This window comes from Populus euphratica, unplaced genomic scaffold (genome assembly GCF_000495115.2).
Source record: "Populus euphratica unplaced genomic scaffold, PopEup_1.0 scaffold31.1, whole genome shotgun sequence".
Taxonomy (NCBI): Eukaryota; Viridiplantae; Streptophyta; class Magnoliopsida; order Malpighiales; family Salicaceae; genus Populus; species Populus euphratica.
In genome coordinates, this window is record NW_011499850.1 from 3,722,962 (window position 1) to 3,746,652 (window position 23,691).

General features: G+C 33.3%; 3 protein-coding genes across 5 annotated transcripts; 2 read left to right on the forward strand and 1 right to left on the reverse strand.

Annotated features, from left to right (window-relative positions):
• The first annotated feature begins 5,252 nt into the window (after positions 1 to 5,252).
• Positions 5,253 to 7,986, forward strand: LOC105121250 (auxin canalization protein (DUF828)). The gene is made up of 8 exons (XM_011019807.1): positions 5,253 to 5,929; positions 6,030 to 6,101; positions 6,210 to 6,278; positions 6,371 to 6,731; positions 6,957 to 7,118; positions 7,211 to 7,260; positions 7,460 to 7,508; positions 7,642 to 7,986. Exons 1-8 carry the CDS (start codon positions 5,747 to 5,749, stop codon positions 7,863 to 7,865), a joined length of 1,170 nt encoding a protein of 389 aa, XP_011018109.1. The 5' UTR covers positions 5,253 to 5,746; the 3' UTR covers positions 7,866 to 7,986.
• A 641-nt stretch (positions 7,987 to 8,627) lies between these two features.
• LOC105121251 (Alg9-like mannosyltransferase family) lies at positions 8,628 to 16,459 on the reverse strand. 3 transcript variants are annotated; one of them, XM_011019808.1, is made up of 10 exons: positions 16,150 to 16,459; positions 15,719 to 15,836; positions 14,612 to 14,716; positions 14,181 to 14,467; positions 12,428 to 12,709; positions 12,117 to 12,315; positions 11,608 to 11,759; positions 11,355 to 11,517; positions 11,186 to 11,268; positions 10,597 to 10,983 (listed from the first exon to the last, which is right to left on the reverse strand). In XM_011019808.1, the coding sequence occupies exons 1-9, from the start codon at positions 16,389 to 16,391 to the stop codon at positions 11,188 to 11,190; spliced, it is 1,629 nt and encodes a 542-aa protein (XP_011018110.1). In that variant the 5' UTR covers positions 16,392 to 16,459; the 3' UTR covers positions 10,597 to 10,983; positions 11,186 to 11,187. The 3 variants fall into 3 exon arrangements, with proteins under 3 accessions (XP_011018112.1, XP_011018110.1, XP_011018111.1); XM_011019809.1 differs by having other exon boundaries at positions 11,180 to 11,268; XM_011019810.1 differs by lacking the exons at positions 10,597 to 10,983; positions 11,186 to 11,268 and adding an exon at positions 8,628 to 8,779 and having other exon boundaries at positions 11,414 to 11,517.
• A 2,617-nt stretch (positions 16,460 to 19,076) lies between these two features.
• Positions 19,077 to 21,644, forward strand: LOC105121331 (cation/H(+) antiporter 4-like). Its single transcript, XM_011019919.1, has 3 exons — positions 19,077 to 19,331; positions 19,415 to 20,386; positions 20,491 to 21,644. Exons 1-3 carry the CDS (start codon positions 19,077 to 19,079, stop codon positions 21,592 to 21,594), a joined length of 2,331 nt encoding a protein of 776 aa, XP_011018221.1. The 3' UTR covers positions 21,595 to 21,644.
• Positions 21,645 to 23,691: the final 2,047 nt, after the last annotated feature.

Below are 23,691 nucleotides of genomic sequence, written 5' to 3' on the forward strand. Positions count from 1 at the left end.
TAACATAGTATTATGATTATTAAAAAACCCTATCACCCTAAAACATTATTGTAACTTGTCTTTTATCTTCAATGATCTATTGTCTTTAATCTATTAATAATCTATCTATATTAGTGATAATTAATCAACTACAGTGAGTTGAATCCCAGGTAGATGTTCAAGTCTAATTATTGTAAGGTCTTGTTTATCTTTGTCACTCCTAAGTTTTATATATATATATAATACTTAGTGAATTAACATATCTATAACTAGTAGCTCCTTGTCATGACATATAACTAATAGTCTATCAAGTCATTCCAATAAATAACTAATATGCTTCTATTGGACTCCTTTAATCTAACCTAGATCTTAGAAATGGTCCATAGATAAGATTATGTTAATGTTCATCTACACCATAGTATCTAAGATTCACTTACAATATTTTTTTACTGAAGATTGTAAGCTCATTTATTTGGAATGAGATCTAAGTGACATAAAGATCTTGAATTAGTTTTGACAATGACTTTTTAGTATCCATTTGTCTTTTAAGTATGTTATTTAACATTCATTTTTTTTATTTAATTTATCTTGGTTAGCCATCGTCATTGTGAGTGAATAAACCTAATCATGTTTGTTTTTAATTTATTATATATATATATATATATATAACCTATCTTGAAGACTAAATATCTTTTATTCAAAATCATAGAAGAAATACAAGAACAATGTACATATGTAAATTATACAAAGATTTATTAGGTATGATATGTATAATATCGACATAATGTGAAAGAATTGACTTATTCTTCATCAAAATGATTTGAGTCGTAATGACTCATTTTTAATGAAAATTAGCACTTCATATTGATATATAATAAAATTTATATAAAAAAAAATTAGAGTGAAATGGAAAATATTTATTTATATATAAAGGATTGGATTTATAGTGAGAAATAGAGGAATTATAAAATTTAAAGAGATAAAAGAGAGAGAGATAATAATCAAGTGCAGGTGCTTATATAGGAAGATAATGTAGAAAAAGGGGTTTTTTAATCATTTTTCATGTTGACTTAAGTCAACTCAACTGCCTTGGGACTTGGTATTATTCCAGGCCAACCTTCAAGTCGAGTTTTATAATCAAGGTTTCTAATAATAGAAATAATTATTTTTTTTTGTTAAAATTAGGTGAAACGAATATATGTATATTTAGAATTTGATCCTCATAATAATAAGGCCCAATTCTCTCTTGAAAAATATAACAATTGAACCCAATAGGATAATAAAAGACAAATTAGGTTTTAAACTCGTTTCTTAGATCATGCCTAACATGTGTTCAAAGACCATTACTAATACTCAATAGGCTTTTTTAGGGTCATATTGACCTTATCTAAATCCTCTTACATTGATGGGATGATATTCAAGACACATAAAAAAAAATCTTAAGAAATGAACATAATGACATCAATAAAATAAAATATTAACAAATAAAGATAAATTCATTGGTATTTTTTTTTAAAAAAATGAATATTGTAAGTAACTATGACAGTAAAATAATATTTTATTATATGAACAAAAAAGTAAATCAAAAAGGAACTTTTCATCTCATATATCAAATTCATATTTTTGAAAGAAATAATATATGCATGTATTTTTGAAAAACAAGTTATTTTTTATTTAACTTTCAAAAAGCATGACTCATTAAGTGATTGTGTTACCTTGGGTTGAACCTAAATTACAAAAAACAAATTATATAAAAAAATGACATCTAATTGATAACATATATTCAGTGATCTACTAATAATACACACACACACACTTAAAATATTATATATACTCAAAATATTCCTAACATATTTAAAAAAAATCATTGAATATTCTAGTGTTCTGAATTAAAAAAAAAAACTACATTTAAACGCATTGAGCATGAAATTCAAATGCTTACTAACATAAATTCTCCACATATATTTAATCACATCCATGCAAAATCAATAAAATCATGTTAAGAAACTATAAATCACCCAACCTAGACAGATAAATACAAATATATATCAATAAATCAACCTAGACAGATAGATACAAATATATATCAATAAATCAACACGTATAAAAATCACATAATTTAAAAAAAATATCACCTAAATTATATTAACACATATACAAATAAAAAATCAATTCACACTAAATCATCCACACATCAACATTATAATATAAGTATTCAAACAAATTAGCTTTTGGATATGAAATTAATCCTCTGTAACTATTAAAAATGAATCAAACAATGCAGAATAATATTAACATGTGCTTGTCATGTATTGAATTACTAGGTTATGATAAATATAGAAGGCACATGCTCTTTATATTCTAAGGATGTACATGCAAAATCACATAAAAATGATAATCTTTTAGGTGGATATGGAAGCTAGTTGTTCTTTGTTTATTTTGGGATGGTTTGGTTATGTTTTAGCTATATTATCGAGTTTGATTGAGATAATTTTTTAATGAAATTAAGGTTATGATTTTGGATTGAAAAAAAAAATTGATGATGTGTTGGACGATGGCTTTGAAGGTTATTTTATTGGGTCATAGAAAGAGAGTAATGGATGTGCGCAACAAGAAAATGAAAGGGATTGTCGTTTTGGAGGAGATGAAGGTAGTAGAGCAATATGGAGAGAGAGAGAGAGAGAGGATAGTGGTTATGTTCATGATAGTCTGAGAAGTTATTATTAGTTTTGTTCTTTGAAAAATGTGGTTTCTAGTGGTTTATTCGGTTTGTTATTAGGTTCGAGGTTGCTGGTTTGGTCAAAATTCAGCAAGAAAAAATAAAGGAAAAGGGCTTATAATTGTGGAGGAAGAGGGGAAGAAAAGGCTTTCTTATGGTTGCGGAGGAAGAGGGAAAGAAAAGGTTTTCTCCTCTCTTTTTTGGTTTATCTTATTGTCAATCTCTTTTTTCTCTTTGATTTTTTCTTCAAAAAAAAGATTTTACTCTCTAGCTTCTCACATAAAAAATTTTCTAGGATCTTTTAAATTTCTCTCTATTTTTCTTTGCATATGATTTTTTTTAATTTTTTTTATTTTTTGGTTCTCTTTAGTTTTGTTTAAGAAAATTTTTTTGCACTGTTTATTTCTTTATTTATAGTCCCTTCATCATATGTATATATTTTTTCTCATTCTTATATTTTCTCCTCTATTTTATTTCTTAATCTCCTCTTTTATTTTAAATTCATAATTTATTTTGGAAATGAAATTAAACTCTAGTATTCTTTTTAATTTCAATCTTTATTTCTTTGCTCCTCAAATTTATTTTATTTTATTTTTTTAATATAGGGTAAAAAATCGTTTATGATATATATAAACTTATACTAAATTCTTTTTCCAATGATCATAATTATATATCCCCTATATTACTATGATATATTTAAAACAATACATTCATCAAACTTATCAACTACTCTTAAATAATACAAAAACACAAAAAATAAAAAATAAAAATGATTGCTATATATCTTGTGGTACTTCCAAGAAAAATATTAATGATATTTATGAATTTGATTGGCTCTAGATGATTCAAATAAACAAATTGCATGTATATTTTTTAAACTCAACTTGATTCATGGCTGCATCCAAGAAATTTGATGACCTAGCGTTTAATTTGGATCGATTCTAAAATTAAATAAAATAAAAGGTTGAATAATTCTATTAACTAAAGGTATCGCGTGTCTCTATTCCCCTCGAATAGGCTTTCCTCATCATGAACAGAAATTGTAAAATTGAAAAGAATCCGAAATATCACCCCTCCTCTATTCTAAGATTATGTTCGATTGATCTAAAAGTAACCTTGAATTGCAAGGTTTCCAAACTACCCGCATGATAACCTAAGCTTAATAATTTAGGACAAGACCTAAATTTGGACAAGAAATAATTCTCGAATCCTACAGTTGATATCATCAACAGTTACAAAAAAAAAAAAAAACATATATTAAACACTTTGAAATTATAAGTTTTGATCGTGCACCTAGAACTCACCATAATTTCATTTACAAAACAAGACTAAGCTCGTTAAAACTTCCTCTATATCGATTAAGCCTCTGTAGCGTAGTGATTTACATGCCAAAGATCCCCAGATCGACATGAATGTCTTCGAGGATTAAAATGCAAGAAGCTGAATAATTCTTTATCCCACTTTGGCCGAGACTTTAATTCAGAATCCGAACATTAATCTTTAGGCTCTTAAATATAATCTTTACTGACCTTCCAGGAAGATCAAGAGAGGAGTACATTGCCCATAGTCTCACGTCGGTGCTTGGCTTTTATTAATCACACACTCAACATTTAATTAAGAAACACAAGTGATCACGAGCACTCAAATTATTCGCTTGTCACATGAGTCTAATGAGCACACTTCTAATAAATAAAATAAAATAAAATAAAAAACCTCTGCAAAGTCCAGTAACCCATCATCAAAGCAGAATATTGGTGACCCCATGGCCATTTTGAGAGATAATCGACCCCATAAAAAGCTACTCAACTAATTATCATAAAACCCTTTTTAATACAAAAAGCTAAACCCTAAACCTCGTCGTTTAACAACTTGTTAATCATCCAACCAATATTATAATCATTGAATGTCTAGCTTCACTATTGATACATGTCTTTGTAGCATTATCATGGTTAACATCAATCATACTTGTCTCCATCCTTTTTAGCAATGTTGGCCCTACACTGCATGCTTGGTTACAATAATGCCTCACAATTCTTGCATCTTACTCTCTTAACTTTTATGGCTTGTTCTCTCAACTTTTATGGCTTGTTGTGGCTATAGCCTTAGGAAATGTTTGTTTTTGGTAGAAACCGTGTTTCACAACAAAATAAATTTAAAAATTCAATTGAAATTATTTTTTAAAATATTTTTAGATAGTTTTAATGTGTTGATGTTAAAAATAATTTTTAAAAATAAAAAAAATTTATTTTTTTATATTTCATAATAAAAAATAATCGTTATTATATTATCAAATACTGCCATGAGAAGACTAGCAGGGTGGCCCTGGACAGCTCGAAGGAGTCACATATCACTTCCTCATCAAACCTATTCTTCATGCTTAGCTTGAGTTTATGGTTTCATTTAAAGATACAAAAGGAATGGACCTCTCGATACCTTTTTTGTATGTATTATTTATTATACAAGCATTAATGCTTCGACAGCGGTAGCATGTGTTCTCTATCATCAAATCTTGAAGGAACCCTCTCTAATCTAAATCTATTATTATCTAGAAACTCTTGTTATACCTAGTAGGTCCCTTGTTCCCAGCTCCATGTTTACATATTCATAAACATCCAGTTACCCTTTTCCAACTGTAATATCTCATCTGTCTAAAACCCTTTTTTGATGAACTTTAGGATCTGCATACGAGGACAGCAACAAGCTGTGCCTGCTAGCACTAACCTTTTAAGGCCATTTTTTCCCCATAGATGCATAATTTCCCATTTGAATCTGATCTCTCATATGGGTCAATCACACCAAAGGTGGTGATTTAAGGAGGACATTTTGCAGCTCTATTATATTCAATAAATTAAACAAGTGTATGGGCCATATGTTTAGAACCCTCATCACAATATTGACATGATAGTGATTTAGGCATAGTCTATTTAGCATTCATGCATGTTAAGACTTGTTTATATCTGAGACTTAGTTGAGACTTTCCTCAATCTGCTGTTAATTTTATCAACTCCAGTTAAACACAAATACAGTCTATAGATCCTAATCGCATACATGGATTCAATTATGAAGCCATCTCCCTCTGAGGCACATCCTGAGACAATGGATTTTCTTTCGAGCACTTGGTGCAACTTTGCTGTTCAAGCTCTCCAACCAGACTCGCAAAACCAGCCGATTATTCTCCTAGATAATCCAATCAAGAAAATCGATTGCGACGCCATGAAACCTCCTTTCTCGGTGAGTCAATTTGTAGCATTTTCTATGTTTGCAGTGTTTTATTATTTGAATGTTGTTGGAGTAAAAGACATGAATGAAGGTTTATTTGTTTACCTTGCAGAAGACGGACAATAGTGTCAAAATGGATGATGCCTTCAAGTCTCTGCCACCATGGAAATCCAATGATATGAAGGTAGGCGCACTACAGCAGTAGTATAGTGGTTATGATCAATGTTTATCATTTAGTTGAATTTATCCAAACCAAATTCATTGCTTTATTTCTTCGGTTTTTTGCTTACAGTCATGGATATGGATGCAACAAGCAATGCATCCTGAACTGAACTACAACAGTTGTTTCCGCAAGAAATGGGTGCACAATCTTGTTCTCATTAACTTGAGCTTTTTTTAATAAGCTATAAAAACACATACCAAAGAAATTAATCTAAAAAATTCTTAATGCAGTTCCCATGGAAAAATATACTGCCCTTTAAGACCATTTCAATAAAGAAATGGTTGAAAGAGATAAAGCTGAAGCGAAAAGAAGAAGAGAGGCTACAAAAAGCTGAAGTACATGCAGCTATATCAGTAGCGGGAGTAGCTGCTGCCTTAGCTGCAATTGCTGCTGAGAATTCTAAGAAAGATGAATCCAGCACTGCCAAGGAGGCTGCCATAGCCTCTGCTGCTGCTTTGGTTGCAGCTAAATGCGCACAAGTCGCAGAAGCAATGGGGGCAAAGAGAGAGCAGCTTAGCAGTGTCATAGGTTCAGCCATGAGTGGCACCAATGCAAGTGACATAGTAACACTCACAGCTGCTGCAACAACTTGTAAGTTCCTTAAATTATTTTTCTGTAGAAATATGAGTGCTTTTAATTCACTTGATAATAGAAAGATTTTTTTCTTTTTGGGCAAATAGAGCTATAATTGGGCTCTTGGGTTTAGATAACTAGATTGGCCTCACAATTAGGCCATAGCAACAAAAACATGCTAACCCAGAGAGTTTTGTTCACTTACTTCCCTAGTTGTGTGCTTTTGGTTACAATTGTTTATAGCATTGAAAGGAGCTGCTACCCTTAAAGCAAGAACAGGATGCAAGAACAGACTAAATGCACCAGTTCTCCCTTTAGAGGATAACAATGACATTGATTTTGACTTTGAGAAGTGTAGATCAGTACTTGCCAATGGAACAGAGCTCCATGTTGAAACACCTGATGGTATGTTGGAAAAGTCACTACTGGAATGTTAGCTAGTTTAAATAGTAAAATCATTTGGCATTTTGCTTGATTATAAATTTTTGTGTGAACAGGAAATTTCAGGGTGAGATCTGTGTCTATCATCCTTAGCAGCAAAGCCAAGGTTTGACTAATATTCTAGTCTTACTTCAGATTCTGCAATGCATTAATCATCAGAGGTCATTATAGTTCACAAGACATCATCATGCATGGACAGTTGAGATTAAATAGTCAATCATCCATAACATTTCTTTAAACTAGAAGTTTATGTAAATTTTTCTCTGTTGTAATCTTAACCATTGATCCTTGAATTAATTATACAGGTTATTCTTAAGTTGAGGAAGCTCAATATCCTGAAAGGCAAGAAGGAAAGTAGGTTATACTATTCCTGCTCTCGATTTTTCCTTTCATTCACTTAATCTTAAATAGTACATGTAGCACTAAGCTTTTTTTCTAAATACAGAACAGAGAATTAACCATTATGAGTACCATAAATATGCTTCAGGTATTGTACTGGACTTGCATGCTGAGTTGTACAAAGATTCAGAAGCTGATCGAGAGACTGATCATACATGTTATCTTATCGTGTTAACAACCAATATGGGGATAATCAAGCTAGATATGGGGGATGATTATCATCGTTACAAGACTTGGGCCACAACCATTAATCACATGCTCATGCTCTCTACTTCTTATGCAAACTATGGGCTTCAATTCTATGAACACTGAAGCTGCTAATCTACTCTGTTGTGCCAGGTCGATTTGCATATTTTGTACTTTTACTATGTAATTATTATCAATTACATTATATTTTTTGTTTAATACATATAAATAAAAACTGTTTCAGGGATATCATAATCTAAGGTATTGTATGTCCAAAACATTGTTAGTCAAATGGTGTAAGCGATTAATCAGAGAAGAACATAGCTGTCTCAAGGTCTATCTTAGGTAATAGTTTTGCAACCAGAACTTAATACCAAAATAATAATCAAGTCATGGTGGATCAAAACAAGATACATGAGAAACATCACTGTACATAAATCATGCGTTAAAGCACACCAGATATGATTGAAAAATATGAAGTGACTGCAGGTCATGATTTAGAGGGGGGTAATGGTAGAAATAATGTCTTTGTATGTCTTAAATCTTCTCATATTGATTAAAGCAATATGTCCCTCAAAGGGCTGGAAGGTATGGACATGATGGACCTAAGATCATTTAGCTACTGAAAAGCAAGGGCAAAGATTAGCTTTCGAAAACAGTGAGAAAAGTCTTGAAGTGGAGGAGATGGGGGCGATGGGGCTTCGAGGGAAGAACAGATTTATACTTGGGTCAGAGATAGAAACTAACAGGCCTAAAGAAAAAGCTGGAATGGGAAGATGGGTTTCTAATTGATCTCTTGACATGCCTCGATTCTGAGTGAATCAACTAACTATAACAAACGCAGCAGAGCATAACATGGGTGGTCTTGCTTCCTTGAACTTACACAAGCATAACCAACAAAACATAACTTGATTCACCATAGTAACAAAGAAGTTGCAACAAATGCTATTGCAGTTATTATGATGTCCACAAACTTCAAGAAGAAGTGTCTGACAAAAATTACACTGGCAAGTGGCATCTAACAGCTGAATTTGTGAAAGTTACACTTGGAATTGGCACTTACATATTATAGTGTTACTGATATGCCAATGCCACGAAGCAACTCAATCTAATTAATCTCATAAACCTCTAGGAGACACTTAAGAATATGGACTTGCAATTTTAGTTTCATAATATGATCAATAGACTTCTGAAACAAAGTTTCAACATCAGCCTCTTCACAACCAGGAATCATTTTCTGCAAAGTAGAAATATTTCTTTTCAAAGAAAACTTAAGCAACTTCACCTTCTTTTTGGCTATCAAATGGCCCTTTTTCACCTTCATGTCTCTTTTATTCATGGATATCTAGCACGCAAGCACGTCTAGTGATGAAGGAAATCCTAAAGGTCAAGATATTTGTGAGACTTTAAGACCTATGGGATAAAGCAGGTTTATATAGATGAGCTTCACTCGCTTTGGACAGTGGTGTAAAGGAGTATGGGGGAGATATGGAGCAAAGCTTGTCGAGGTCCGTTACATTTTGTCATGTTGTGATTTCTATTTACACATTTTAAACATACTCTAAGCTTTTGTTCCTAAAAATCACAAATAGAAAATGCTAGTAAACTTCACGGAGCGTATTGATTTTGTTTGCCTCCAGACACTTTTTTTGGCAGCTAATGCTGTAGACAAGAAAGCGTGGCAAACAATCACATGAATTGAAATTCTCACATTGAAGTTGACTTATAAACACAATTTTATTTCTGTATAAAGGTTTTAATATTCCCCACTGATGCTGTGAGTGTTCTCATACGAGTCATACAAGTCCTGGTTCATGTTAAATTATCAAAATAAAACTTTCCTCGACCGTCTGAGGCTGCTTAAACCACTTCAATTTAAGTATCTAATATGCTCAAAATCCCTTTCAAGTAATAATGCTCAGCTATGGTTACTGTTATTCCATCTGCTTACTGGTTGAGTGGAAATGTGGAAGGAATATTTGGAGCGACCATAAGGCATGGGCCTTCAAGGAATATTTCATGCAAAGGACCTTTCGAGGAACATGAAGTTGAGAGGACCAATTTGTACTTAATTTGGTATGTGGATGCTTCTGTAATTCTAGCTTACCTCTCATTCCCATTTCTCGTTCTGAAATTCTATTTCATTTCCGTTTATCCATGTAAACAATGAAGTTGCAATAAAGAGCACATTGTCAGTATAAACCAACCAAACCAACCGACAAATCAGTCTTTGTTCTCCTGTAAATTGTCTACATCCCGCTCCAGCCAGAAAGTCTCAGTGATGCTGGCTGGTTTATTTCTTGCTACCATAATAGGTGTACAGTAAATTTAACAAATCCAACTTTTCTTAAGAAAATTGGCACCTATATAAAATAAACTGACCCATAACTGTAGAGCCTATGCCTGCAATTACATTCATGAACCTCTTGTTCCAAGATGTGGTCCTTGCAACTTTATTTTCCCTCTCTTTAGGAACCTAATCTAGCTGCAAATGGGCTCATTCCACTCCACCCACCAACAAGACTTGACATTGGTTTTCAGGGCTGCCATGATATAATCATTATGGGCAAAATCCAACTCAAACTTTCATGGAAAAAATAGTGGAGATTCAAAGAATGTGAGCTATACCCAGTCAAGTTTGCCAACTTGCATAGGCGATACTATTGACATTTTATTTGGAGTTCACTGCTTCAAGATTGACAGATGAAATAACGGCATTTATCTAAAAATCTATAGAACTGTGCTAACTCCTAACTGATTAGACACATCACAGAATCCACATTCACAATGCTTTGAATAATGCCAGATAGAAAAATCAATTCCCATTCCCGTAAATGAATATTTAACGTTTTACCTGAAAGAAAGGACCGTGATATTTTTTTTCCTGATTTCACTTCGGATTATGTAATGACGTCACCACAAATGTGACTTCAGGTCATTATAGAATTAACAAATTTCCAATTGAGGTAGCAGAGATCAAGACTAGTTGAAATCAGAAGGTCTTTGCCGAAAGGAAACAATTATTACAAATCCTCTTTTCTTAACCACAGGAGCTTGCAAGAAAATGGCATATGAATAACAGTTACTTTAAATGCAAAAATTATATTTTTAGCTGAGCTGTCTCCCCACATAATTCGACTGCTCAATTGTTAACTTCTAAGTGATACCAATCAAGGATCATGATGATGCGTTAGGATAATGTTTCTTCAAACATCATGGCACTGTGGTATGACAATGACAATCACTACATAGATTTTAAAATAAGAACATATCAATGCACACCATACCAACTACAAAAATTCCCTTCAAGAGAGGAAGTATGCTCCATAGATCAAAAGTGACAGAAGTATTTCTACAACAAAATAATCTTGGGAAAGAAAAGGGACAAAATTATCAGAAACCTGTGAATTGGATATGACTGACTGCACAAAAAATAGAACAATTACCACTAGTTAGCCAAAGCATATACAACCACTGATGCTTGAAGATCACGGTCCACCTTGAAGTGGGCATGGAAAAACCTTCTTATCTGCCATTATATTTTAAACTTAGCTACAAAGAAGATATGGTAACACTGAAAGCAAAACTATATATTGACATAGGTTCCGCATGTACCTCTGTGAAAGAATGTGAAATCAGAAAATCTCTCAACAACTTCTCCTCAGAAGCAAATAATACAACATGACTAGGCAAAGACCCGTTTGTCATCAGTGTGGATACAAAGCTAACAGGATCCATCATGAAGTGGTCTGACTCATCTGGGATTCCTTTCTCTTCACTGTTGAATGAGATATCAGACCATAATTAAGAACTTTTAACAATAGCTTTTCAAGAAATATACTCTAAACCAAATTGCTAAACTCCAAACCTTGGAGAACAATCCAGAATACGCATTGGCAGATCATAATGCAGTGTGGAGTAGAAAGGAGTGGCATGGCAGGGCATTAGAAACAGGATACCCTTTACTTTCTCATTTTGCGCTTCCTTGGATAGAAAAATCATGACATCCTCAGTTCCTCTCTGTCTAGCATAATCACATGTAAGATCAACAGAAGAAATTTGGGGGGGGGGGGGGGGGGGGGGGGGGGTTCTCTTTTGATTGATTATTCCTAGAAATACCGTCAGTTTTTTTTTTTTCTTAAATGCATCCATTTTCTTTGAGAGCTCCCTACCATTCGTTCTTTTTTCTTTCTCAGGGTTGATAGATAGCATTTTCCCATTTTATTTCTCAACTAAATTTGAGAAGATAAAATAACCAAAAAGCAAAAACAGGAATAACATCAAAGCAATAAGCCACATTAAAAGCTCAGCTGTTGAAGTGGACAAGGCTTCTGATCAGCCTTGTATTTGGTAAAGTTGAGGAGGTATCTCACATACCTGATGAACCAAGCTCATGTACAAGGCCATTGGAATGTTAGTGGCAAGCAAGACAAAGATGGCAAATCCCACTTTTGAGGGCCTTTTCATGCGACTGTTAGGAGAACCTTTTCTTCTACTATCAGAATCAGATTTTGCCATAACAGATAACGAATATCCAGAGAACATCAAAGCTATAGGGAGCATAGGCAAGACAAACCTGTAACTCAGTTTATTAGAGGATAAGCTAATTTAGAAACATGAGCCAATCAGTTTCCATACAAAACAAGGACGCAAAGAAAAAAAAGGTAAAAATGCCAAATAGAGAGTACCTGAATTCTTTATGCCCCTGAATACTGTAAACAATTAAAACCCATGCAATGAGTCCAGAGAGCTTCCAGTATTTAGACTTTATGCTGCCAGCAATTGAAAATGGTAAGAATGTGAAGAGCATCACTGTAAATCCTTGAGAGAAGTACCAGTGCCACTTGTGAGTTCCATAATAATCTCCACCAGATGAAAGAAAATTGAACTTGAGAAAATTAAGAGGTACAATGACCCATGAGCCATACATCAAACGATCCAATAAACATGAAAGCGCAAGCACGAAAGCCCTGATGATAGACAAAATTGTAAGTAAAACAACAATATAACCATACAGAATAGAAATTAGAGCAAAAAAATTGAGATGAATCCGTGCAATTTACACTGTATTCTAAAGCACTAACTGCAGTTCAATGCATTGTTTTCCCCTTCCTTGCTATTGTCATGAAGTAGGTTTAATCCAGCTACATTTAGTATGGCATTAGAAGGGATTATTGATCCCCTCAAAAGTTCCAAACAAAGCAGCTCACCAAATGCGAGAAAACTAACAAAGAAGTAACCAACTAAACAGAACCAGACATTAAGTTCTGAAACTAAAATGCAGCATTTTCCAACAAATCATGTCTTGTATTGTGCAATGTCAGGGAATTTGATGCAATTCAATTGAACAAGAAAAATATTTTAAAGTGTATTTTTATGATGTTCATTCAACTCCATTGTTAAGAATATCTCAAAGGGCATGTTTCCTCAATGCTAGAAGAGAGGGTAATATTTTTGCTAGAGATAGATGGATATTGCCCAACCATAAAAATGACAATTACAGGTAGCTTCTCAAGATCAAATATTCATTAAATCCATGAGTTTTATTTGCTAACAGCTAATGGTAGCAGAAGTAAAGGCAATTGCATCGGTAGTGGTAACACTAATGGCAATTGAACAAAATGTCTTAAACCTATGTCTTAATGGTAGCTACCAGGACTCTTAAGTGTTGCACCCAAGTAAGGCATGTTGAGTGGCCTCCTTTTGATATTGAACAAATATCCACTGGCAGATGTGACTGGCTGTGTAATCTCCAAGATTCGCAAGCATCTGGAGCAAAGCCCCATACTGTCTCTTTAGGAGCCTGGACATGTGAATTAATAAATGCATGCAAAAAACCTAGAATGTGTAATGCTCAACACCTATTGTATGCATCAGATAGCATTGTCAAGGGTCAGGCAGACTATCAGAAAAAGTCCTCAGTGATTTAGATGATAAATTCAAGAAATAGAAATGGGGGGCATTGGCAATTTTCACTGCCTATAAGAAGAGACTCATAAACCAATTAGATGGATTTGCAGACATAAAGTGCACCAGTAATTACAGTCTAAGTCTTTGTAGAGAAATTACTTTCATGTTCATGCCTTACAAGCAAAACTGAGATGAACCACCATTAAAAAATAAAATCCCTCTCCCTTGTTCCAGCATAGAAATCAAGTTTCAACAACTAGGTTTCTGACATCACCCTATTGCTATGTTAAATGTTGCAATCATCAAATCATAACTTCCTCATATTACTTGTATTTAATTCCAAAACATTTGGATCATGACTAGTCATGCCACAAAATCAAATTAATAACATTACAAAGCAGGGAAAAAATAATTCTTAAAGACATTCAAAAATTATATGTAGCATGTTAATGAATTCTAGACAAGAGGAAATAAGGAAAGAAACATGACGAACTCCAGACAAGAGGAAATGAGGAAAGAAACATGACCTACCCAATGGGGACCACCTCCAGAGCAAGGAATTTTAATCTATCACGTGTTACAGCCAGCTCAAGAAGGCCAACATAGACCCATGTAATAGCACTTGTTGGCCGGATTGCACAAGCTAATGCTGCTATAGTCAAACCCCACTTCCTTAAAGCCAGGGGAACTTTGCTGGGAGAAGCTCTCATACAGGGCCAGTAGTATAATCCGACCAGTGTAAGAACTGTTTCCAAACTATTTGACAATGTACGGTTGAAGCAGAAAAACATGAACCAGTTTGCCAATTGAGAAAAAAGCTGTAATGGTTAAGTCCATCATCTTTCACACGCATGATTGTTACCCACAATAATAACAGACCAGCAGTTTCAAGTTTAAAATGAAAACAAAACATTTCATTTATTAGTCAAAGTTTAATCTGTAAGAAAAAAGAAAAAGGATACTGCCCATTTTGCCACAAAATTGCCAAAGATAGCATTTGAAAGTTTGTAGAAATATAAATCACCAACTGCAGAAAACAGGGCTTGCAGCAACCGTGGTGCGTGTGCCTACAAAGCATCAGACATGAGAGATACATTGACAACTGCTGAATACCGCTTCAAAATGCAACAGACAAGCACCATTATTACAAGCACCTGTTGGTTGTTTAAAAATGAATATGAAAAGAAGAAAAGTTACCCATTTTTATGCTACTCTTCATATCAAGAGGGCATGCATTTATTTGGTAAAAGTAAGATTCAATTTATTAATTAACTCAATAGCATTACAGTCTCAGGCTTCAAGCATGCAATTAGAGATAGTTAAAGTTAATCAGGAAAAGAGAGAAATTGTTAAACATTACTGGTTATTTGAAACAAATTTCTGCAAGATAATTTCTCCAGCAACTCTGTCCTAACAATCATGGGCTTAATCCACAACCACGTCTAAATCATATAAAAATGATGGTTGTCACCATGTCAGCTCTTCAACCATTGTTATGATGCACCATAAATAGCTTCAGGAAAAAAATCACACGGGTTTCACCATCTCCTTCAAATAATAATAACAATAATCTTCTATTTCATGAGAAGCTGCAAGCATTCATATATAATTTTCCTATAGTCCTCAAGCTCACCAAGGTCAAAAAAAAGTGTACAACAGCATTCCAGACCCTTCACCTCACAGACTTGCCAGGAAAAAATTCTTTTAGAGCTTTATACTAATCACACCCTAATTCCTTTAGTTTTCAACATCTTTAAAAAATCAAAACATTTCTAATTTAAATCCATGATCACTTCTTGATGGTGGTGGTCATCAAAATATTGAATGGCCTTCATCTTACTTCCTATTGAGTCTAGTTTAACCCTCAAACCTCTTACTATAGGCATTACAGAAAATGGTAGTTCAAACCACTCGATGCCTAAAGTCTCACAAACGAATTTGAAATAACCGTGATTATCCCTTGAAGATTGCTTCGCAAAAATGTATCTTATTCAAACTTAACCAAGAAAACAGTACCGAAATAATAAAAATCATATTAATCATGAAAACAAACCGAAAGCTATATTTACCATGAACCATGGAGTATCAAGACCAAACAGTGCAAGAACTTTGTACAGCACAGCAAACACCAACGGATGGAAATAGCTACGAATCTCCTTCCTCCATTCCCATGTCAGATGACCATACCTGCCATTTTAAAAACATTTTAGTTATCACAACTTCCTTTATACCACTTTCACTACTTCCAAACCAAAATCAAAACTCTCTCTAAACTTTGTTTCCATATGAAACAAAACGAAAAAAGTTTATAACTTCAAACTCAAACACTTACTTCAGCTATAAAGAGCAAAAGGGTACTTTCAAAATTCAACTTGAATGCCGAAAAAACAGAAGAGCGCTTCCAAAATAGCATAAAGTTTAAAGCTTTCCCTCACTGCACTAATATTTGGCCACAAGAAAAGGGCAGTTCCCAAATTGAATAGAGAATGAGAGTATTTACCCAAATACAATTCGATGGGCAACTTCAAGGGCTTGCCAGTGCTCATCTGGATTGAAATAAGTTTGAATCAACAGCGAATTGGCAATTCGGAATGCCAAACAGAGTGTAAAGATGTTCTTTTCAGACGAAAAGAAATTGGACTTCTGGGATGTGTATACTTTGTGTTTGGAGACATCAGGGTTTTTGTTTATTAAGGGTGTAGTGGGTTGTGATTTAGATGATGCATTTCGTCTCTGATTCATTCTTCACGAAATTAGCAGTGAGAGAACTGAAAATCAATCATAATTCGCGTCTACTTACGCTGTTACATGCCATGTCGAAAAGGCCAGTTAGGTGTCTAATCATTAAACTAACTACAAAGCAGTCCTTAAGCTATTATTTATATTTCAAAACAGTCCAGAATTATACCAGCAGACTTCAACTTGCAGCGACCTTTTGGGTTGTTTTTCAAATAATTTTTTATATTAAAATATATATTAATAATAATTTTTATTTTTAAAAAAATTATTTTTGATATTAATACATTAAAATAATTTAAAAACACTAAAAATATATTAATTTAAAACTAATAAAAAAATTAAATTTTTATAAAAGTGCTTTTAAAACATATAAATAAATAGGGTATTCTGTCCATGTGCTTTCATACGAGAGAATAGTAACATACCCCTCCATTAATTATATTTAAAACTTGTATAGATTTTTATTAATTTATATTTATTTTTATTAATTTAAATGAAAATAATAAAATTTAAATGGATGATTTTTTAGTTAATTATAATATATATTAAATAATTATTTTAATTAAATAATTTAATCCTTAAATGAGATTTTAAAAATAATTTTATATTACTATTTAATATTATACTTCTCCAACAACACCTTGCCTATAGAATGATTGAGGAAGTTGTATGTCAACTATTTCTTGATTAATTTCTTGTAAATCTATTACTTAATATCTGACTAGCCTAACAGAATAACTTAGAAAGTTGGTGGTTAGAATTTAGTCCAGATTAGATCAAAGAAGAAATATGTTTTTTTAAATAATATTATTATAATTTTTTAAAATAAAAAAATGAATTGATTTATATTTAATGTAGCCGCATCTTATAATTATGATATTAATTACTCACTCATCAATTCATTAAGTTAAATTTTCTCCAAAAAAATAATTTTTTATAATAACATAGCTTTTTATAAAAAAAACAAAAAAGGTTTCTTATATTCAATTTCACTATTAAAAAAACGTTATGTACTCTTGGTTTTACTTTAAAATATTCATATCTACACCACAAATGATATATAATATATAAGTCAATGCTGGTCAAAACTTTAGACGTGAAAATATTTTGTAATTATACTCTTATTTTTTTAATGTAATTTTCTCATACACAAACTGTTTTTATAAATCCTATAAAGTTTTTGTCTAATTTTATTCTACTGGGTGTAATGTATCGAAAATATGTGTCAATATATATATATGGTATTTTATAAAATCAAAAATATATAAAAAGAATGTGTAAATTTAGCAAATGGGAAAAATATAAAAAAGATAAAATTTAAATACTAAAAAATTAAAATTTTTGAAATGAAAGGCGTATACTTTTCCCAGTGATTTTAAATTTGATTTATTCAATATTATTTTTATTAATTTATGAATATTTTATCAATATCAATTTAATTTCTAATATTAAAAGATGCAGCATTTTCCCCTTGTTTTTCTTCTTTTGATTGCATTCAAAACATTTCCTTTTTATTTTTGTAAAATGAAACAAGGAAATATCTTACCATTTGGAATACAGTTATTTATTTATATTTTTACCTAACTTAATAATTTTTCTTAACCAAGTATCGCTGTAGACTTAACTAGGGATTTATAATGGGTGATAAAATTGCAAGAAATTGTGGCTTAGGACTTGTTTGATATTTATATTAGAATTGGATGGCTGACTTGCGCTAATTACTTGAGATGTGAAGTGCACCATTCTCACATAAAGTATTTATATTGTACGAAAAATCTTATGATACTTAAAGCTGTAATCATCAATATAATACTTACCAAAAAAAAAATAATCATCAATATAAAATTAAATGTGATTTTTTCTTTACTTTGTTACATCAAACTTCTTTCTTATCAAGTAAATACTAATAATTACCCTGTGAACACCATAAAATTCTTCATGTGCACCTGGTTTTGCTTGTAGTGAAATGGTACGTGAAAGCAATGATTGAAGAGCATCAAGATCACGAAGAAAGATGGCGAAATGGTTCGGCCTTCAAGATTATCACTGTATCTGGAGTGTGCGTGTGTGCGCGCGCGCGTGTGTTCTCCTGGTTTGCAGGTCTTCCCATAAGAAAATGTCGTCCTTTGTTCTGGTAATTTCTCTGTCCGAGTTGGATTACATTACATCACACAGTTCGGGTTATTGCCTCTTGTACAATGTGTGGTGGTGTGCTGCTGCCGCCGCCGCCGCTTATTTTCCTTCAATTATAACCAGTTACGAATGGTGTACTGGCGTAGCAATTGCTATGTCAGCCTATCGGTTGTCATTGCTCCACCAGCACTTTTTTTTTTCCCTAATTTTTACTGCTGAAATGTTAATTAACCAATTCATAGTGCTAAAAAAAGAAGAATAAATTTGGTCAAACTTGCTTCCTGTCCAGGGACTATTACAGATTTTCTGCTAAAAAATCGCTGAACACCTGACCAGCTGACCTGCATTCCAGGAGCTGAAAGCAATTAGGCTTTGGTTTTCCTTCAATATTTCATTGGAAGACCTGCCGTGCAACAATTTTCCTACTCTTGATTTTCCCCTGCTGCCGGTTTTTTTGCTTTTTCATAATTACCATTAGTGACCATCTCTATCTTTCTCTACTAGGAAAACAAAAATATAACCAGGTGTGGAAGCAAGCGAAGCGCTTGTGGCAATATGGATCCCTTGAAACTGTCAAATGTAATCGTCAATTCAACTGGGGAATTTCTTGGATCGGTCACTTGTTTCACTCTACCTCCAAAGGTAAATTCACCTGGATTGGAAGAGTACTTGGTCAACAGCAAATTTGAACCATTGAGTTATACATTGCCAAATCTGGAGGTGCTCATGGCGGCGGTATTTGGTATCACCCAGGTCTTGAATTTTGCGTTCAGAAGAATAGGAGTGCCATTGCTAATTTCACAGATTCTTGTAAGCTAGATCTATTGTTTGAGTTCACATGCGTGTACTGATTCTATTTAATAACACGCTGTAATGCTTTTTGGCTAATACAGGCAGGCCTGATTTTTAATCCAGCAGTGCTTCCTCATAGTGTTTCAAATGTTCTATTTTCAAGGGCAGGTGTAGAAAATCTTGTTACTGTAGCAACAATGGGCTACCAGTTGTTTATGTTTCAAAGTGGAGTAAAAATGGATATGGAGATGTTAAGAAATGTAGAGGGAAAGGTCTTACTTCTTGGTGTTTCTTGCGTATTATTACCACTTCTACTCGGTCTAGCAACCTTAACAGTTATGACCAAGCAAGAGTATTTAATGAATTTCTTTATTGCAACAGTGTATTCGATGTCTTCATTTCCTGTGATAGTTAGCCTTCTCCATGAGCTAAAACTTCTAAACTCACAACTCGGCCGGTTAGTACTGTCAACAGCGCTAGTTAGTGACCTTGTTGGCCTTATGCTTCTAATTGTTTCATCTTTGCTGAGAGCAGCAGACCAGCTCAATGAAACCGGAGATGGTGTAATAGGGGTGCTTGTTTTCATCCTTATTGTTGCATTGATTCTTAGACCAGCATTGAATCTTCTAGCAAGAAAGATGTGTGATAGCCTGAAGGAATTGTACGTTTACTTCATCATTTCACTGTTCCTGGGTTCTGTGTTGCTTTCACATATTAATGGATTGGCTGTTTTTTATGGGCCCTTTATTGTTGGTCTAGCTGTGCCATCTGGACCGCCACTGGGATCTTCTGTTCTGGAGAAGTTCGAAGCAATTACAGGTTACATCCTTGCAATTTTTGTCACATCATGTGGCATGAGGGTGGATTTTGCAAACACAAAATTTGACGAGATCAAGTTATCAATCGCTGCAGTTGCTCTTACTGTAATTACCTCGGCCAAATTCTTGGTGTGTTACGTTTCACATTCTTTCTTTTGGGAATCGCCAACAAAAAATGGTGCTGCCTTTGCCCTCATAATGTGTGCGAAAGGCGTCGTTGAGTTGGCCTTGTACAGTTTCTTGGATGATGCTCAGGTGACTACTAGTAACCAATCCATGCTAGACATTCATATATTTTAATCTTGCAACAAGGCTTAAACTAATGTTCCATCTTCATTTTACCCTACCGACAAATGCAGGCAATAATGGATGATGCTTTCATTTTCATGGTTGGTACAGTCATCGTCTTTGGCAGCGTTGTCCCAATTCTTGTGAGAAGGCTATACAATCCTGAAAAGAGATATCTAGGATGCCTGAAAAGGAATCTCATAGAGTCCAGGCAAAATTCAGAGCTGCAAATTATTTCTTGTATCCATGCACCAGGAGATGTGAATGCGATAATAAATCTTCTTGATGCCTCCTGTGGTGGAGATAGCCCTATTGCGGTTACAGTGCTTCACCACATCAAGCTTGTCGGGCAATCTACTCCTCTCTTCATTTCCCACCGAAAGGGGAGGGTAATAGTCTGTGATTATTTACATTCAATCAACGTCATTCGTTTGTTCAACGAATTCGAGCAAAACAGTCGTGGATCGTTATCGGTGAATGCAGTCACTGCGGTCTCTCTACCGAAATTCATGCATGATGATATTTTCCCACTGGCAGTGGAGAAGCTCGCATCTCTTATAATACTTCCATTTCACATTAGATGGTGGAAACAAGATGGTTCAATTCAATCAGAGGACCACAGCCTAAGGGAATTGAATAACAGGGTCCTTGAAAAGGCACCTTGCTCTGTAGGGATACTAGTTGATAGATGCAGTAACCGGCGGCTAGTCTACAAAGAAGATGCGCTAGCAGTAATCAATGTTGCTATGATCTTCTTGGGAGGTGATGATGATAGAGAAGCCTTAACTTTTGCTATTCGCATGGCACAAGACACCAGGGTTAACTTGTGTGTGGCACATCTCCTTCCATCAAACTTGAACGAACTGGAAGCAAAACGAGATAATGTGGCTTTGAAGGGAGTGAAGGAAAAGGATCACATTACGTTTGGAGAAGAAGTGGTTGATGGAGCAGCAAAAACTGTTTCACTTGTTAGATCCATGGTGCATGAATACGAGCTCATAATTGTGGGTAGAAGAGACAACTTGGATGGCATTACCCCACAGACAAGTGGTCTGAGACAATGGTGTGAGTATCCGGAGCTGGGGCTAATAGGAGACCTCATCATATCGGAAGACACCAAGGCAGACTGTTCCTTATTTGTAGTTGAGCAGGCACGAGAACAAGAAGAAGAATAGCAACAACAAATGCCTTCGTAAAAGCAAACTAGGGTGCATCTTATAGTTGCAGCGGTGTTTAAAACTTTTTGTAATTTTTGGCAGTAGAGATTATTTTTTAAAATATTTTTTATTTTAAAGTATATTAAAATAATATTTTTTTATTTTTTAAAATTTATTTTTGACATCAAATTATTAAAAAATATTAAAAAAATTAAAATTTAATAAAAAATCATTTTAACCACAACCTCAGACAGATTTATATTAGATTTCCAGGTAACTTCTTTCTTTTATTTTTATGAATGAAAATCATTATCAAAAGAAACTGAAAGGGCAAAGCCCAATACATGAGTACAGAGAGGCCACAGCCTGCTAAGACTTAAGGTGCTCACTAAACACCAACTACTGCAAATAGAACGAAATCTCAGATTTCTAATAGCTTTCTGCAGAATTCTAGTTTGAAAAAGTTCATAGATAACAACTTGATCGACCCATTTCGCCATAAACCCCTGGGGATTACAATCATTGTCATGGATCCTACCATTATGCTCCTTCTATATAGCGTAGACAGCAGCATTCCATGCTAGTCTCAACAGAACAGAGATAAAGCATTTCGAGGTAACTTCATAGATTCATTTGTTGTTGGAATCGGATTTCCTGCGCCTGGTAATGGGAGGTTATTCTCTAGAAATGGTACAGTGCAGCTGGAAGGATTCAAAGACGTTGGCTTGTCTTTGCATAAAGAGGTTTTCCGAATAGTAGTAGTAGTACTATTATCTTATTATTATAAGAAAGATAATTTGACGATGAAGGGAGTGAAGATTGAAGAGCAGCAAATAACTCTTTTTAAGAATGCATGGTCGCATTCTGATGAAGGATTTGGAGGACGTCGATGGCTCATCTGGTTTTAATTCATTCTGTTTCCAGAATTCATTTTTTCGGTTTGTATGCTTCTTGGATTACCAAAGGCTTATCTTTCCCTTTCCATGATGATTCCGTATGGATATGTTTTTTGTGGAAACAAATTGAAGTGCTTACTACAAAACATTGATGAAGGCTCAAGCTCCGGTTTTCCTTTGAAAATTGATGTGGGAGCATTTGATGATCAGGGTGGCAACAAGGATGCTCACTGGAACCTTAAGACAAGAGGCAAATCCAGGTCATTGAGTTCGAGCTCACATACTCGTCTTTATTTGACAGCTTGACTGGAACTTCTAAACTTCTAAACTCTGAACTTCGCCGACAGGGACGATCAACTGCCCTAGTCAGCAATGTATTATTTTGTTAAATAGTGATATAAAATTATTTTTTAGAGATAATGCTTTTAAGTTTAGATAGACTTTTTATATTATATTAAAATCTTAATAATCAAGTTTTAATGACTTTAAATCTTATCATTTTATTTTATAAAATTAAATTAATAAGATTAAATACAAAGTAGTAATGAGTTTATAGAAGTTTGAAATCCAATAAATTTTATTTATAAAAATTTATTAAAATTAATATAAAATTATTATTAAAACCTCACTTAATAACTTAAATTTTCAAATTAAAATAGTTTTTTGACACATTTATCTCATTATTTTGTTATTTTTGGATCTCTATTCTTAACCAACTAAACCTTATAAGAAAAAAAACAAAAAACAAGAAAAATAAAATTTCATATAAAGGAATCTTAAATACAAGAATCCCAATGGGATTTTTATTATTAAGTATATTTTAATAGGTTAATAATTGACCTTTACAAGGAAAAAAATGGGGTTCTAAATTAAATAAAAAATAACATAAAATAAATTTTAAAATTAAACTAGAAACTCAAAAAATAAAATGAAAATATCAAAACCGATTCAAAGAATATATTTTGAGACTAATTTGAAGTCCTATAAAATTGAGCTTGTACAATCTCCTCATTAAATTTGATAACAATCCAACGATTAAATAAAAATTTATAAGTTTTTTTCCATTTAACTAGTTATTTGGCCTATCCAAATTGTTTTTGAAACTTGACTCTATCATTGGACCTATAAATGTATTTGTTAGGTTATTTATAGATTCTAAATTTATATCTTATTGATTAAAAACATGTAACAACTCCTTTCACATTATTATAAAATGTTT